This window comes from Phaethon aethereus (genome assembly GCF_964289735.1).
Source record: "Phaethon aethereus genome assembly, chromosome: 34".
NCBI classification, from domain to species: domain Eukaryota; kingdom Metazoa; phylum Chordata; class Aves; order Phaethontiformes; family Phaethontidae; genus Phaethon; species Phaethon aethereus.
Window position 1 is genome coordinate 665,850 of NC_138610.1, and position 15,935 is coordinate 681,784.

The window sequence follows — 15,935 nt, forward strand, 5'->3', positions numbered from 1 at the left end:
CTGCATGGCTGCAGGGGCACAGCCTGCCTCACCATGGTCTTCACCAGGGGCTGCAGGGGAACCTCTGCTGCGGCGCCTGGAGCACCTCCTGCCCCTCCTTCCGCACGGACCTTGGTGTCTGCAGGGCTGTTTTCACATGTTCTCACTCCTCTCTCCGGCTGCAAATGCCACGTGCCGGTTTTGTCCCCTTCTGAAATATGTTATCCCAGAGGTGCTGCCCCCGACGCTGCCTGGTTTGGCCTTGGCCAGCGGCGGGTCCGTCTTGGAGCCGGCGGGCGCGGGTTCTATGGGACACAGGGGCAGCTTCTAGCAGCTTCTCACAGAAGCCACCCCTGCAGCCCTGCTGCCACAACCTTGCCATGCAAACCCCATGCAGAGGACGAGGTTGCCGTCCATAAACTCGCAAACCAACCCAGAACGGCTGCCATTGTGATGTAACAGGAACGGTGTCACAGAGGGCGAGAAGGCAGGCATAAGTGTCCCGAGCAATCTCCATAGCAGGCTCACTCCAGGAAGACCCTCGTGGTGTGGGCATTCCCGTCCAAGAGCCTGCAGATGTGATGGGGATGTCCTTTATCCTCCTGGATGCCTAGAGTCTGCAAAATTGTGGCGTATCGTTGCAAAAATGAGAGAGCAAGTCTGTGCTGCAGTTCGCATTTTCTTTTCTTTGGCTTTTTCTGTATTGTATTTGCCAGACAGACCCTGGCTGGCCACACATGTAGCAAGTAAGTGGAGGTTTTTACTACTAGTTGGCTTCTGTATCGATGTGTTCTTTGGCTGTTTCTTAATAACGGAGTTGATTTTTAAACAAAAATGCCAGTAAGATACCATTACTTTGGTAAAGCTTCTGTCAACAGCTTCAGCTAATAAGGGGGTATCTCTATCCCACCGGGTGTGGACAGCTTTTGGGATTTAACCTGCAGTGGTTCAGTTCCCCACACATGATCGTGTGTGGCAGTGGGGTCTGCAATTTCCTCAGTTTGCTGGTTCAACCAGTGCAACTGCTAAAATGCGGACTGGGAGAGCTTCTCGGAAGTCCTAGAAACTGTGAGGTTAATCTCCAGAATTTACTGACATTTCTCTTCTTTTGAGGGAAAGCATCTTTTCTTTTTAACCTGCATAATGAAGACATATGACTGTCTAAGTTGACACTTAATGTGTGCTAAAAAAGCAATTAGTTTTGTGGTGAAATGCAAAATTCAAAACACTTTGTGTACGCTCCTGAACTCAGGAGCTGTGACTGTGGTTTGTCAGAATAGAACTGCCACAGCTAAGGTGGATTTTCAGCAAGCTTTAATGGGGGAGCAGAAGCATTGACAGTTAAAGACCAATTGGCACTTTCCTGACCAAGTTTCCAATTCTTTTAGTTACTGGCAAAACAGGGCAAAAAATAGACACAAGAAACTGTAGAAAAAAGAGTAACCTAATCTATTGTCCTGTTACCCTCCTCTCTATGTAAAATAGCTGTTTCTACTGGAGGGATGTTGTGAAAGAAACATGTCGTCTCTTTGGATTTCCTTGTTCTGTGGGCTTCCCCACAAAAGGCATTTTTATAAGAGCATCTGGTTAATTTTCCTTTGCACATTGCTGGTAAAGTCGCCCATGGATACATAGAAGTCCATCCTTCGGTGAGTGTGAAAGTAACCTTTAGCTTTCCTAGCATTTAAGAATGGTGGAGCAAGCTGTGAGATTTGCCTTTTGTGACAGAGTGCCAGCCTTGCAGGCTGAAGGAAAGTCAACCGTAGCGTCTTTGCAGCAGCAGCAAAGGGATCACGGGCTGTTTTCTAACTTTCTGTTTAAAAACATCAAAACAGATGAAAGTCTGTTCTTGCAGGCAGAAGTTTGCCTTAAGACTACTGCTTAATGGGAGCGTGGCCTGAAATAAGATGACATTACTAATGTTTTAGCTGCACAATTTAGCACTGTCAGACCAAGCGTGGAGCCCAGTGGGAAACATAGTTCTAGGCATTTGACATGACAGGAGGGCAATTATTCCCTGCTTTATTTTTCCCTTAATCACCTTCTATCCCCAGGTAAGCAAAGTGCTAGCGATGCATGGAAAGCCATGCACTGATCTAACGCATGGCAAAGGAACATTCCCCTTCCCATTAGGGCACCCCTGGCTTGAGAGAGTTGGCCCTTAATCCGACGTTCAGGATGTCTGACGTCTCGCTCCCTCCTTTGGCCAGTTCAGTACCTGTTGCACTGTTTCTCTTTACGCGTTGGGCAACGGCGCTGAGTCTCTCAGAAAATACAGGACGCTGTCTGTGTGCGTGTGTCTCTCTGTGACAGTGTGTCCAAGTACAGGTGACTTAAGGCACATAAATTTGTGAGAAGGTGATAGAACCCGCTGCGTCTGCGTCGCAGCTGGGACTGGTGGGGGGTTCAGCTCACCGCACTTCAAGGATCTGCACTGTAGGCTTCAGTTTACACGTAGCCAACGGATCAGCCAGACTTCCCTTGCCTGCCCCACATCTGGAGTCTGCCGGACGGTTGCCAACACCCCGGCGGTGGCTTTTATTCTCCGCTGCCTGTAACGGGAGCCCGGGTGAGCAGTCGGGATGCCTGCCTGGCGGCCCCGGGCAGGTCGGCAGGACGCGCCTTGCTGCCGAGAGGGCTGCATTCCCTCTGGGCTCCTGCTGCGGTGAGACACAGGCAAACAGGAGAAAGATCGCTGTGTGAACTTAGGAGCAGGTGAAGAGGAGGTTGGTGCTGAAAAAGGAGCTTTTAGACAGGGAAGTTGAGCACCATGGAAACAGGCAATATGATTAGCCCATGGCTAAAACAGTAAAGAAACAAATAGCCATCTCTCCAAAGGCAAATTCCCAACAAGAGTATGCAGTGGGCTTTGCCCTTTGATGTGTGTTAATTAACGTAGCCAGTAGGCACCTGTTAGCTTAATTACCTGTTACCATGTCTGTAGATACAATGCCAAAGCAATGAACCAGCAACTAGATGTGACCTCTAGCGATATATCCAGGCATGACATTTTGTAAAATTGGACTTTGACAAAGCACGGGCATGGATAAGTTGTTTTCAGCAAGATTGAAAAACGCCAAAACAACTTAACAAAACAGCAGGGTCATTTGTAACCTTTAAATTGTGCTGTGCCACGTGTAACTTAGCACCGGGGCCTGTAGGACTACAGGCATGTCCAGATTGGTTCCTGAAGATGTCAGAAGGAAAGCGGCGTTAGCTTTGACAGTCCCTGTAGTGGCCGATTTAAAGTGGCCTCTTCACATTCCTTTCCTTTTCCAAGGCAAGCGGTCTTGAACCTATACAAACCCTGCCTGAAAATGTGGCTAGAAACCCAGGAATGGGAGCGGAGGGGTGGTCTCTTTCGTGCCACGTCGAGAGCAGGACTAGACAGAGGCACTTTGTAACTGCCCTTAGGTAGAGGTCTATATGGGGTCTAAAAGCCCTAAGCTCTGCTTAGAGCCCAGGATGTATCCATAAAATGCCATGCGATGGATTAGTTTTTTCAAACCCACAAAGTAATTGCCAATCTAAACTGTGTTAGGGAATGTATTTTTCAAATTGCAAAATCAAAATTCAATAAGCTAGGAAGTGCTACGGTTGTATTTTTTTTTGTTTCTGTAACCTTAATGATCTTTTCAGTACGGCGTTTTATACGTAATGTACGTCTGTGTTTTCTCTCTGTTATGCAGTCAAGTCCAGAATAACAGCAGTTGCTGAAATAATGGTCACAAATCATATAATTACTAAAGCATTACCAGCTGTTTTTATGTGTTTTCACAGTAACAAAATCACTTCCTGCTTCCAAAACGTGCATGAACAAGACTACTCAAGTTAATGGTTTTCCCTGTTGTTTTGGATGACCATAAAGCAAATTAATCTCCTACAAGAGCCCAAATTGGAACGAATTGTTACCGAAATCCTCGTCATGAGGGAAAACACAAACTCCAATATCGTGTAATGAATTAAACCCAACTTGTGTAATGAATTAAGGAAGAAATGGGGTTCTGGGAGAGGGTGGGGGCTGGAATTAAGGAAGAAATGGGGTTCTGGGAGAGGGTGGGGGCTGGAGCAGGTGGGTGCAGGTCTCTGTCTCTGGTTCTTTTCTGCATTTGGGGGCTACGGGGAACCATGCTGGAGCGGTGGGTTAGGGGTAGCCGTACTCGTTGGCTGTCTCCATGTCAGCCTCCCTCTGCACAAAAAACTGCAGCTGGCCCAGTGGCATCTGCAGGGCCGCCCGCTCCCGCCCCTCCTGGGCCAGCCTGGTCATGCGCTCCCGCTCGGGCTGCTGCTCGGCTGTGATGGGCACCGAGTCCTCCTGCTCCTGCGGTGGGATGGGCGCAGTGGTGAGGCCCCGCCAGGGCCTGAGGGATAGCAGGGAGTCGGCGGGAGGCTGCGGCACGTGCGGCGGCATGTGCAGCTGCTCTGGCAGCCCCTGGCGTGGGGTTTGGCCCCCCGTGGGGGACAGGCGCAGCCAGCTGGGCTGCCTGGGTTTGGGATGTGCACCAGTGCGTGCCTTCTGCTCAGTGCCACTGCCGGTGCCGACTCCTTCTTGCCATGAGTTGGGGTCTCGGGGCTGCTGGCAGGGGACCAGGGTCCCTGGGGGGCACGCTGGGGCTGGCTTGGGGCTCTGGATCGGGCGGTTGGTGCACCGGCCCCACGACCTTCACTCCTCATCCCCGTGGAGGGATGTCTCGATGGCGTTGAGAAATGTGCCCTCTGGTCGGTGCGGGGCATCCTTGGCCCCGGGTTGAAGTGGCTCTTCCTGGGGACGCCGGTACCGCCTGCGGTGGGGATGCTGGTGGTGGGGCTGTCAGCAGCGGGACGGGGTAGACATGGCGGCTCCAGGGGTGTTGGTACCAGGCCGCGGTGGGGGGGCGGGTTCCGGGGCGGTGGTTCCTCGCAGGAACCGCCAGGTGGCGCCGCGGCTGCAGCCTCTGCCGGGCAGGGGGCGCGGCCTCCTCTGCGGGGGCGGGGCCGGTGGGGGCGCGGGGTGATGGCGGAAGCGGCGCTGGGCGGGCCCGGGGCCGGCGCCCTCATGGCGGGCAGAAGGGGCTCCCCCCATGCCAGAGCGGTGCGTGCGCCTGCCCCGCCTTACGCCTGCCCGCACCGCTCCGCGTCCTCGTCCCGTCCCGGGGCCTCCCAGGGCTGCCCCGGGGCACTGCAGGGGCGTGCGGCCTGGTGCTGCCGGGAGCCGCGGGGCGCGGCGAGTCCCTGACGCCGGCAGCCGGCAGCGCGGTGTCGCCTGTTCCGGTGAACGTAGCGCAGCCCCTGGCAGTGGGGAGCCGTAGCTTAGAGTGCGGGGGTCTGGGGGGACCGGGGTGGGCGAGGGTCCCTGGGCCGGGCGTGGGGCCGCAGCCCCGGGCCAGCCGTTTAAGGCCTCCGTGCGGCAGGGCTTCAGTGGGCCGGCTGCATTAAACCTGTCCCCTCCCGCTGCGCAAAGGCCCTTTGCCCGCTGGCCTCCTGCCGGGTCCTCGGGCGCTTGACTGGCACGTTGCTGCCCGTGGAAGCTCTCTGCTCGCTGCTTCCTGCCCGCTGCCACCTGCTGCCACGCCGTCCCCGTCCCGTTTCCCCTCCAGAGGGTTTTCAAGTGTTAGGCCACCTGGTGCACCACCATCTTCTTTTTGGTTGGGGGCATGCTGTCCTGCGGGGAGGTCTCTGGCATCGTGGAGGCACTGGCTGGCGCGGGGCGCTTGGCCTTCTTGCTGCGCTCTTCTCCCCATCTGGGCACCACCCGGCAGGAGATGGTGCCTGGGGGCAGCAGCAAGGAGCTTGAACACACCCGGGGCTGCATCTGCAATGCCCCCTCCGCCAGTTGGCCCGTCTGGGGCGCATGATGCTGGGGTCAGCTGGGAACCCTGCCAGGGCTCTGGGCAGTGGGATCTGCAGGGGGCTCAGCAGGGGACTCTCCGGAGGACCCTTCAGGGGATCCTTGTTGGGACTCTCCCCAGGCCTGTTCTCTGAAGTCTCCTCTGCGGTCTCTGGAGGACTCTGCGCAGAACTGCCTGCAGAGCTCTCCTCGGAAGTCTCCACGGGTCTCACTGGCTGCCCGGTGGGGAGGTCTTCTGCCACCTCACACTGCTTCCCCTTGGGGTCCTGCAAAGGGTAGGCTGCGACCCCCCAGGAGGGATTGGTGTCCCCCAGCGTTGCCGCCACCAGGTGGTCCTCAAGGTAGTTGCCTGCTGCCCTGTCCTCCAAGAAGTTGGGGACTTGGTTGAAGGCTGCGGTGCTGCAAAGGCTGTTGGGGAAATCAAGGACATCAGGGACGGTGTCCTAGCTGTCCTCCCACTACCACTGACTCCTGGGGCAGCCCCCTCTGCCACGTACTCGAAGAGGTGGGGGAGCTCACTGAGGAGGTCAGTCAAGTCAGGGACATCCGGGAACACGTCGTCGCTGTTTCCCAGCCCTGCCGCTGCCGCTTGCTCCTTGGGGCAGCCGCCCTCTGCCACGTACTCAGAGAGGTCAGGGAGCTCAGAGAGGAAGGCGGTAAAGCTGGGGCTGTCGAGGCTGTTGGGGACGGTGTCGAGCCAGGTGAGCATCTGGTTGATGCTGGCTTCCTCTGCCTGCCCAGGAAAGGCCTCAGCGAATACGGCTGCCCCCTGAGCAAGCCGATGCGCAGGCATCCCTGGGGCCGCTGGGGTGGTTACCACTGCTGAAAAAGCCAAGCCAAACCCGGGGTGGTGCAAGCTTTCCTCCGCTTGGCCACCCACCTGCAGGCTCTGCCAGTCCCCAAAACTCACCTTTTGGCTTTGTCGTGGTTCTGCTGGTCAGCAGAGCCAGGGTGGTCTGGTGGGGGCTGGCGGCAGGGTCACTGTCCTCAGTGGCCGCCCCGTCTTTGCTGGAGGCCTCTGACAGCTGCTGGGCACTGCCGGGCAGGGTGTGGGGCACAGGGGGGCCCTGACTGCAGTGCTGAGCTGTGGGGTGGTGGGGGTCTGGACAGGCAGGGATGTGCTGCGGGCAGGAGCCTGTGGGGTACAGGAGCTGCCCCTGGAGCACGGTCCCAGGCCCCAGCCCCACGGGCTGGTGGGGCACCAGCGCTCCCGTCCCCAGCTGCCGTCCCCAGCCGTAGGCAGGGAGACAGGCAGCAGGAATGGGGGGGAGCTGCACCCCGCAGGGAGGCTGCCCCATGGCGGGGAGCTGCACCGGCTGCCCCGGGACCCCCAGGGGCCCTGGCACCCCCTGCCAGACACCGGCCTGCACCAGCTGGGAGGTGACGTGGTGGAGCTGGGCAGGCTCAGAGGGCACCAGGACAGAGGGTGACACGCCGGCAGTGACCGGTGGCGGCATGGCTGGAACGGCGAAGCTCACGCCGGGCACTTGTGATGCCATCAGCAGCCGCAGAGGGAAGCTCTCTGCTGGAGGAAGCAAAAAGGGGTGGTGGGGTGAGGTATCGGCGGGCAGAGCCAGCGGGGGGTTACCTGGGGGGCAGGAGCACCTTGAGGAGCGGGAGCCGCTGCTGTACCTGCCGTGGCGGTTGGTCAGTGTGGGGTTTGCTGGGGGCAAAGAGCCTCCGTCCCCTTGGCGAACATTCCACCAGCACCTGCTTCAGCCAGCCTGGCGAGGGTTTGGTTTTCATAGCACAACACCTTCCCCTCTCAGTTATTTCCCATCTGGCTGATGATTTCCTGTCCTTAATGATGGTTTCCCATCCCCACCACCCTTTCCCATCCCAGTGATGATTTCTCAGCCCCATGATGGCTTCCTATCCCAACGGTTTCCCATCCCCACAGTTTCCCAACCCAACCATGACTTTTCGGGGCAGGTGAATTTCCTGTGCAAGGGGAAGGAATGGGGCCAGGACCCTGTGGCCACGATGGAGAGCTTTCACAAAAATTTGGCAACTGGCCCCTGCCCACTGAGGAGAGAGCCTGGGACGCCCAGTCTAGCGTTACAGGAGGAATTGTTGCATTCGTGCACGCGAGCTGTCCCGTTCAGACTGGGGCACCCCGAATGCGGTGTCACGCACGGTTCTTACACCTTTCCAGTGTTCAGGTCCAAACTGATTTGACCAATTGCTACTTAACACACACACACGCACCCCCCGCCCACGCGGGCGGCTGTTTTGCAATGCGAGGCTAAATCTGTGGTGTTGTCATCCTTCTGCTTCTTTCTTGATCCAGGCGTCCCTGGAGTCGGTCTGGCTGCAGTTCCTTATCCCGGTGCCAGAGGAGGGGAGGGTTTCACAGAGGTGTCGGCGGGGCTGGGACACTGGTGTGATCTGGCTAGTGCAGGGCTATCCTTACTTCTCCGGCGTGGGGACTGTCCAAGGGAAGAGCTACTGATGGCATCTATCTGGATTCTGTAAGGCCTTTGACATGGTCCCCCACAACATCCCTCTCTCTAAAGTGGAGAGATATGGATTTCATGGTTGGACTGTTGGGTGGATGAGGAATTGGTTGGATGGTCACATCCAGCGGGTAGTGGTCAATGGCGCAATGTCCAGATGGAGATTGGTGATGAGTGGTGTCCCTCAGGGGTCCATACTGGCACCAGTACTCTTTAATATCTTCATCAGTGACATAGACAGTGGGATCCAGTGTGTCCTCAGTGAGTTTGCAGAGGACACCAAGCTGAGTGGTGCAGTTGACACGCCTGAGGGACATGATGCCATCCAGAGGGACCTGGACAAGCTGGAGAAATGGGCCCATGTGAACCTCATGAGGTTCAACAAGGTCAAGTGCAAGGTCCTGCACCTGGGTTGGGGCAACCCCCAGTATCAGCACAGGCTGGGGCATGAAGGGATGGCGAGCATCCCTGCCGAGAAGGACTTGAGGATACTGGTGGACAGAAAGCTGGACATGAGCCGGCAATGTGCGCTTGTAGGCCGGAAAGCGAACCGTATCCTGGGCTGCATCCAAAGTAGCGTGGCCAGCAGGTCGAGGGAGGGGATTCTGCCCCTCTGCTCCGCTCTGGTGAGACCCCAGCTGGAGCACTGCATCCAGCTCTGGAGCCCTCAGCACAGGAAAGACATGGACCTGTTGGGGCAGGTTAGGAGGAGGCAACAAAGATGATCAGAGGGCTGGAACAGCTCTGCTGCGAGGACAGGCTGAGAGAGTTGGGGTTGTTCAGCCTGGAGAAGAGAAGGCTCCAGAAGACCTTATTGGAGCCTTTCAGGACTTTAAGTAGGCTTCTAAGAAAGATGGGGACAGACTTTTTAGCAGGGCCTCTAGCAACAGAGCAAGGGGTAACAGTTTTAAACTAAAAGAGGGTAGATTTAGACTAGACAGAGGAAGACATTTTTCACAGTAAGGGTGGTGAATGACAGGCACAGGTTACCCAGAGAGCTGGCAGATGCCCCAGCCCTGGGAACATTCATGGTCAGGTTGGAAGGGGCTCTGAGCAACCTTCTCTAGTTGGAGATGTCCCTGCTTATTGCAGGGGCATTGGACTAGATGACCTGAGAAGGTCCTTTCCAACCCAAGGATTCTCTGATTCCCAGAGGACAAGCAGCTGAGCATAACCTATCACTGCATGGTCTTGGTAAAGGCCAACAGCTTCCTGGGCTGCATTAGGAAAAGCATTGCTGGCAGGTGGAGGGAGGTGACCCTTCCCCTCTACTCGGCACTGGTGAGGTGACATCTGGAGTGCTGTGTCCGGTGCTCAGCTCCCCAGTGCAATCTAGGAAACTTGTTGACCCATGCACCATCTCCACTACCACTGGGCACCGAGAGCCTTTAAAACCAGAACCTGTGCTCCCATGGGACGCAGTGGTACCGTGAGCTTAACTCACATCACAGGGAGAACAGACCATTTAATAGACCAGTTCCTTAGGCATTTTATTGGCAGCACCTTTGGAGGAAGAGCCCAGCCTTCAGGCACTGCAGCTGGGAGATGCCCTTTGATTGAAGAGCTGTTATCGGACAGGCCACACCTGACACAGTGTTGTGCGAGGGTCAGACACAACTGGATCACACCTCAATCCAAGGAGCATAAGCCCAGAAACATTTCTACAAGGAGGATTATCACAAGGGAAAAAAAGTAGACTCCTGGCCTAAGAGAAACTCTGGGAAATGTGGAGAGGAGACGGGCTATTGTCAGGGAAACAGCGTCCATTGGGTGAGTTTCCTGAGGGCCTCCTTGAGCTCCTGGTTCCTCATGCTGTAGATGAGGGGGTTCACTGCTGGAGGCACCACCGAGTACAGAACTGCCACCACCAGGTCCAGAGCTGGGGAGGAGATGGAGGGGGGCTTCAGGTAGGCAAAGGTGGCAGTGCTGAGAAACAGGGAGACCACGGCCAGGTGAGGGAGGCACGTGGAAAAGGCTTTGTGCTGTCCCTGCTCAGAGGGGATCCTCAGCACCGCCATGAAGATCTGCACGTAGGACACAACGATGAAAACAAAACAGACAAATACTAAACAGGCACTAACCACAAGCAGCCTAACTTCCCTGAGGTAGGCATCTGAGCAGGAGAGCTTGAGGATCTGGGGGATTTCACAGAAGAACTGGTCCACAGCATTTCCTTGGCAGAGGGGTAGTGAAAATGTGCTGGCCGTGTGCCCCATAGCATAGAGAAACCCACTGCCCCAGGCAGCTGCTGCCATGTGGGCACAAGCTCTGCCGCCCAGGAGGGTCCCATAGTGCAGGGGTTTGCAGATGGCAACGTAGCGGTCGTAGGCCATGACGGTGAGAAGAAAATACTCAGCTGCCATCAAAAAGGCAAACAGAAAGACCTGTGCAGCACACCCTGGGTAGGAGATGGCCCTGGTGTCCCAGAGGGAGTTGGCCATGGCTTTGGGGACAGTGGTGGAGATGCAGCCCAGGTCGAGGAGGGAGAGGTTGAGCAGGAAGAAGTACATGGGGGTGTGGAGGCGGTGGTCGCAGGCTATGGCGGTGATGACGAGGCCGTTGCCCAGGAGGGCAGGCAGGTAGATGCCCAGGAAGAGCCCGAAGTGCAAGAGCTGCAGCTCCTGCGTCTCTGCGAATGCTAGGAGGAGGAACTGGGTGATGGAACTGCCGTTGGACATGTGCTTCCCCTTGGGATGCTTATCTGTGGAGCAGGAAAAGGCAGTGCTGAGTTAGGCCAGACTTCTCCAAGCAAAACCTCTTCCATGTCTCCTTGCACCCCCACATTCAGGCTCTCTCTTTTCAGGAAGACCTCTCTGCCGCTGCCTCACTGCAGCTCCTGGTTTTGCTGCCTGAGGGGGCCATTGGGAGCACGGGCTCTGCAATGGGCTCCTGAGGAGCCCTTCTTGCTGTGCTGCAAGACAGAACTAGGGACGCAGGTGACCTCCAGTGAAACGTACTCGTGATATATCAAACCGCTTCTCGGCATTTTCCATTCACCCAACTGCAGAGCAGAGCTGAGGGGATTTGGTTCTGTCTGGTTGGTTCTAGTTTCTCTTGCCACATTTAGGAGGGCTTTTGGGTGGTTGAAATCCCTGACGTTTCCAATGCCCTCCATGTGAAATCTTGTGGGTCCTGAGCGGCAAAGGGACGGTGCCGTAGTGCAGAGAGAGGAGAGCTGCTCTGCCCGTCTGCCCTGTGCTCAGCTGTGCTGTGCTGGCAGCCTGGAGCTGGGGGATGATCACACTCGGGTGTTCCCCTAACGAGAAACCGCTGGGAGCAGAGGGATCCAGGTTCAACGAGCAGATGGGCAGACCCCTCGCCTTTTCTCAAGCTGCCTGAGGAGGATTGTATCTCTCCCCTCCCAGATGGGGACATGGAGAGATCAGCTGTGCAGCTGCCCAGCAGCACTTCCACAGCCTTAGCACCGCGGTGTCTTCTCCATGGGGATCCCGGGTAGCCCAGAGACAGCGTGGGAGAGCTGAGCCCTTCTGGAGGGCACCCTGCAGCCCAGCAGGACACCCGGGGAAGGAGCTGAATGTTCCACCGTTGTCTAGAGGAGACTTGCTCGCACAGACACGTCTGTACACCAGGGCCCCAAGGGTCGGTGTCTGAACAGGAGCTGACCCTGCCACCCCGACCCCCGTGCCCCGCTCTGACCCTGCAAACCCAAGGCTGAGAACACGGGCAGAACAGGCAGGAGGGGATGGCAGTGAAACACCAAGGGAGGAGGGACGTGCAAATCCGATGGGAATCGGGGCTTTGTCCTTCTCTGGCTGCGGCTGCTGCAGCGGCAGGGCATGGCCGGGACCCCCGGGCTGGGGGGCAGAGGCTCTGCTTAGGCTGGGAAAGGAGACCAGGGAGGAGTCGCTCAGGGGAAGGTGTCTGTGCCTAAGGGACGGCAGGGAGGTGCCCACATCCCCCTCCCCAGCGTTTCTGGCAGCAGCTCCCTCCCTCCCTGCCCGTGTCTCTGCTGCTGGGAGCTCTTCCTGCCTGGAGCATCTCCCCGTCCCCTGCTCAGCTGCCCGTCAGTGCTCACAAACCCCATCCCGCTTGCCCTGTGCTCACCTCTGCCCGCAAACACCTCCCGGGGCAGGGCACTGCCCAGGGCCGTCTCTGCCTGCGCAGGGCTGAAGACCAGACCGCAGGACGCCTGATGTGGCTGGGAAGGGGAAGCTGCTGCTGAGCTGATGTCTTCCCGAGAAGTGCCCTTGGAAATGCCATGAAGCAGAAGGGAAGCTGTGAGACTCTCTGACCCTCGCAGCGCTCTCTCGACAGCAGAAGGACCATGCCCTGCCCTGCGGGGGGTGGCTCCTGCCACCCACCGCTTCCCCTGCACAGCTCTGGGGAGCTCCCTGGGCAGGCTGAGACCTGACCCTGCCGGGTGGCAGAGCCCCTGCCCCGGCACACAGCCCTGCTCTGCAGCACGTCCTCCTCCTCCTCCTCCGCACCAGAGAAAAGCCAGGAGAGCCGTCCTGACAGGTCCTGTCAGCTGTGGGTGTGCCAGGCCCAGGAGGCACTTCCAGGAACTCCTCTGCACTGCCCTGCAGCCAGAGACTTACCGTGTCCAAGGGCTGTGAGGATTCCTGCCCCAGTGAGCTGTCACCTCTCCTCCCACCCCAGGCTGCCTTTCTCCTCTCTCCCACTCCTCTCCGCTCCCCTCGCTGCCTGCAGGCAGTGCCCCCAGCCCTGCTGCGCTGGGCAGAGGAGCTGCTCCTGGGCAGAGCTGTCTCTCTGCAGCGCTGCCCGCTTGCCACCAGCTCCCTCCACCCCAGCAGCCCGGCCCAGCTCCGCAGCAGAGGACCAGCCCACGGCAGCACTTTCTCTGCCCGCGCTGGGCTCCCTCCGGGTGTCCCTGGGGCTGCAGGGAACCTGCTGGGAAACAGGCTGAAGCCATCCCTGGGGTGCCCTCCCTCACCTGGGGAGGGACACTTCTCTCCAGCAGCGTCATTCCCCTCTCACACACAGAGTCAGGTCAAAGATCACCTCTGCTTGTCCCACCGTGAGACAGGACACCCAGACAGGCAAAGGGAGGAACCTCCTGTACCTCCTGTACCCATGCAAACCACAGGGGACACTGGAGGTGCCAGAGGTGGCCCAAGACATGTGCAGGTCACTGTAAGCTCTGATGGAGCAATTCAGAGGGACAGGGCAGCGTCTGGGGTCGTCATTTTGGAGGCTGCTGGGGCATGTATTTGGCCAGCTGAAGTGACAGCGGATGGTCACGCTTAGGACAGTGAAGCCTGTTCCTGCTCCGTGTGTCCAGGGCAGCCTGTGGAGGTACTCCTCTGAGCAGCTGGAGTCATTGCCATCGGGAGAGCTAAGTCTCTCGCCCTTCTCCATCAGCTGTATTTACCAGATCTCCATTGACAGTCACGGCAGGTTTCTCACAGTCACCCCTACGATGCTGAACCTAATTCACGGGGCTCTTAACTGCCAAACTCATTGCACCAAGGCCAATGCTTGATGAGAGTTTCAGGAGCGAGGGCAGGGCGGAATGCACCACCACACCATCACTTGTTCAGCCTTTAGGAAGACAGGATATTAATAACGGTGACATTCCTGGTGCCAAAGATGGAATTCTCCCCCTCAGCCTCAGCTGAATCCCGTCTCCGTGGGCAGCACCGAAAGGCACAGGCTGAGATGGTTCGGTATGTGGGCAGATGCCTGAGCCTCTCTCAAGACAGCAATGGAGCAATTGCACGACACTACAGGAAATGAAAGGGGGCACTTATTTCATGGATTTGCTGCCCAGGGTAGAAAATACCCCAGCAACCATCTCAGAAACACCAAAGGAAGGTACAAAATAAGAACAGCATGGCCAATGGGGAAAGGATTAAGAGGAGTGGGAGATAAACCCCAGCCAGCACCTAAGCCCCTACCCAGTGCTTGCTCACCCACCCCCCCCAACAGCCAGATGGGGGAGAGAAGGGCAGAAGGATGGCAAAAGTGAAGAAGCTCGTGGGTTGAGATAAAGACAGTTGAACGAGTGAAGCAAAGCTGCATGTGCAAGCCAAGCAAACGAGGAATGAATTCAGTACTTCCCCCTGGCAGGCGGGAGTTCAGCCATTCCCAGGAAAGCAGGGCTGTGTCCTGCCTAAGGGTTACTTGGGGAGACAGAGGCCAGAAGCACAAGTGCTGCCCCTTCCCCTTCCTTCCCCTGAGTGTTTTCTTGCACTAAAGGCCACCCCTCAACCTGGAACGAATCCACTACTCCAATCCCCCACCTCAGTATTTGCCACTAAACCGAAGCCCAAACACACAACCCCTTACCCATACTCTTACCCTGTTGACCACCGTAATCCTTTGCCCATACCCCGAGCGTTGAAATGTTGGCCTTCACCCGAGCCCTCGCTGCCGCCCTAAACAACACCCACCCCACAGCGCAAGCCCGTTCGCTAACACTGACCAGGCAGCACAACACCAAAACTACCACAGAAAACTTTGCCTGACCCCAACACAGAACGGCGAGCTCTAATGTCTAATTGTAAGCTGAACACCCACCCCCCAAAGACCTCCTTCCCATGCTCTACCCCCCTCACCTCGGTCCCCTCTCCTAGCCCTAACTCCAGCTGTTTGGCCCCTTGGGGGCAGGGCAGGGATCGTGAGGTCCCAGGGCGCTGCCGCGGCGTTGGAAGAGGAACGTGAGGTTACCCGCGTCTGAGCAGCTCTTAGGCCACAGGGAGGAGATGGGTGGGAGGGCGATGGTGAGGTCGGCTGTGCCGCAGGCTCTCATGGCACAGCAGAAGGCACGTGGCTGTGAGGTCACTTCTGTCTCTGGAGTTGAGAGGCCAGCGGCAGGAACGTGGCTGGGAAGGGGACGGTGAGGTCCCTTCTTTCGGAAGCAGCTGGGGGTCAGCCCTTGAGTCAGGGCTGGGACATGTGCTGTGAGGCTCACAGCTGCCAGTGTCTCTGACAGGCCAGCAGAGGCAGCTGGTGGGCAAGTTGGTTGTGGGACTCCCTTTCCCCGAGGACCTGCGAGGCCCACCCCGGAAGAGGGCTTGGGTAGGGGTGGCCACGTCCTCTCCACACGAGTACCTGCTGGGACGGCAGTGCGACCACGGTGTGGGTGCTGATCCGAGAAGCTGAAAGGCCAGCAGCCGGCGTGTGCCTTGGAAGATCATGGTGAGGTTGTTCTGCCTGGTCAGCTCATGCAGCGAGTCTTGCAGATCCCATCTGTGGAAGGGTTATCCCCTTCTACAAGAATAAATTAAACTAGTCTTTCCCTGGGGACTAGCCTTTACCAAAGTTCTGTGTTCTCCAGAACACAACAGCAATGGTTAGAAGGTGCCGACTGATGTGGTGACAGCGCCCGAAAGCTTTCTTTGCAGAGTATCCAAACAGAAGCAATGACAGTATTTCTACACTCATGTCTCCAGATACGTCACTTGTGAAATAAAACAGTCATGCCACAAAGTGAATTAACAGCCACATTCTCATGAGGATATTAAGCAAAAAGTCATCATGTTTGTGCTAGTAAAAAAACCCATGAAATCTTCCTCCAGTACTTATCTCCTAAACAGGACAATCACGCTCAGGGGTTTGTCTGAAAGCACAACGCAAACTCCTGTTCACAGCAAGGTATTTCAATGTGTAGAAAATTGTGAACCTTTTGCTCCTGTCATCACGTTCAGTGTTTTCTTAGAAGGGACGAAATTCGTGCCGTCATTTCTACT

The 15,935-nt window shown here is 56.9% G+C and overlaps 1 protein-coding gene across 1 annotated transcript; it reads right to left on the reverse strand.

The window, feature by feature from the left end:
- Nucleotides 1–10,010: 10,010 nt before the first annotated feature.
- On the reverse strand, nt 10,011–10,940 carry LOC309414926 (olfactory receptor 14J1-like; the record flags this gene model as incomplete). Its single annotated transcript, XM_082012305.1, has 1 exon — nt 10,011–10,940. The coding sequence occupies one exon, from the start codon at nt 10,938–10,940 to the stop codon at nt 10,011–10,013; it is 930 nt and encodes a 309-aa protein (XP_081868431.1).
- Nucleotides 10,941–15,935: the final 4,995 nt, after the last annotated feature.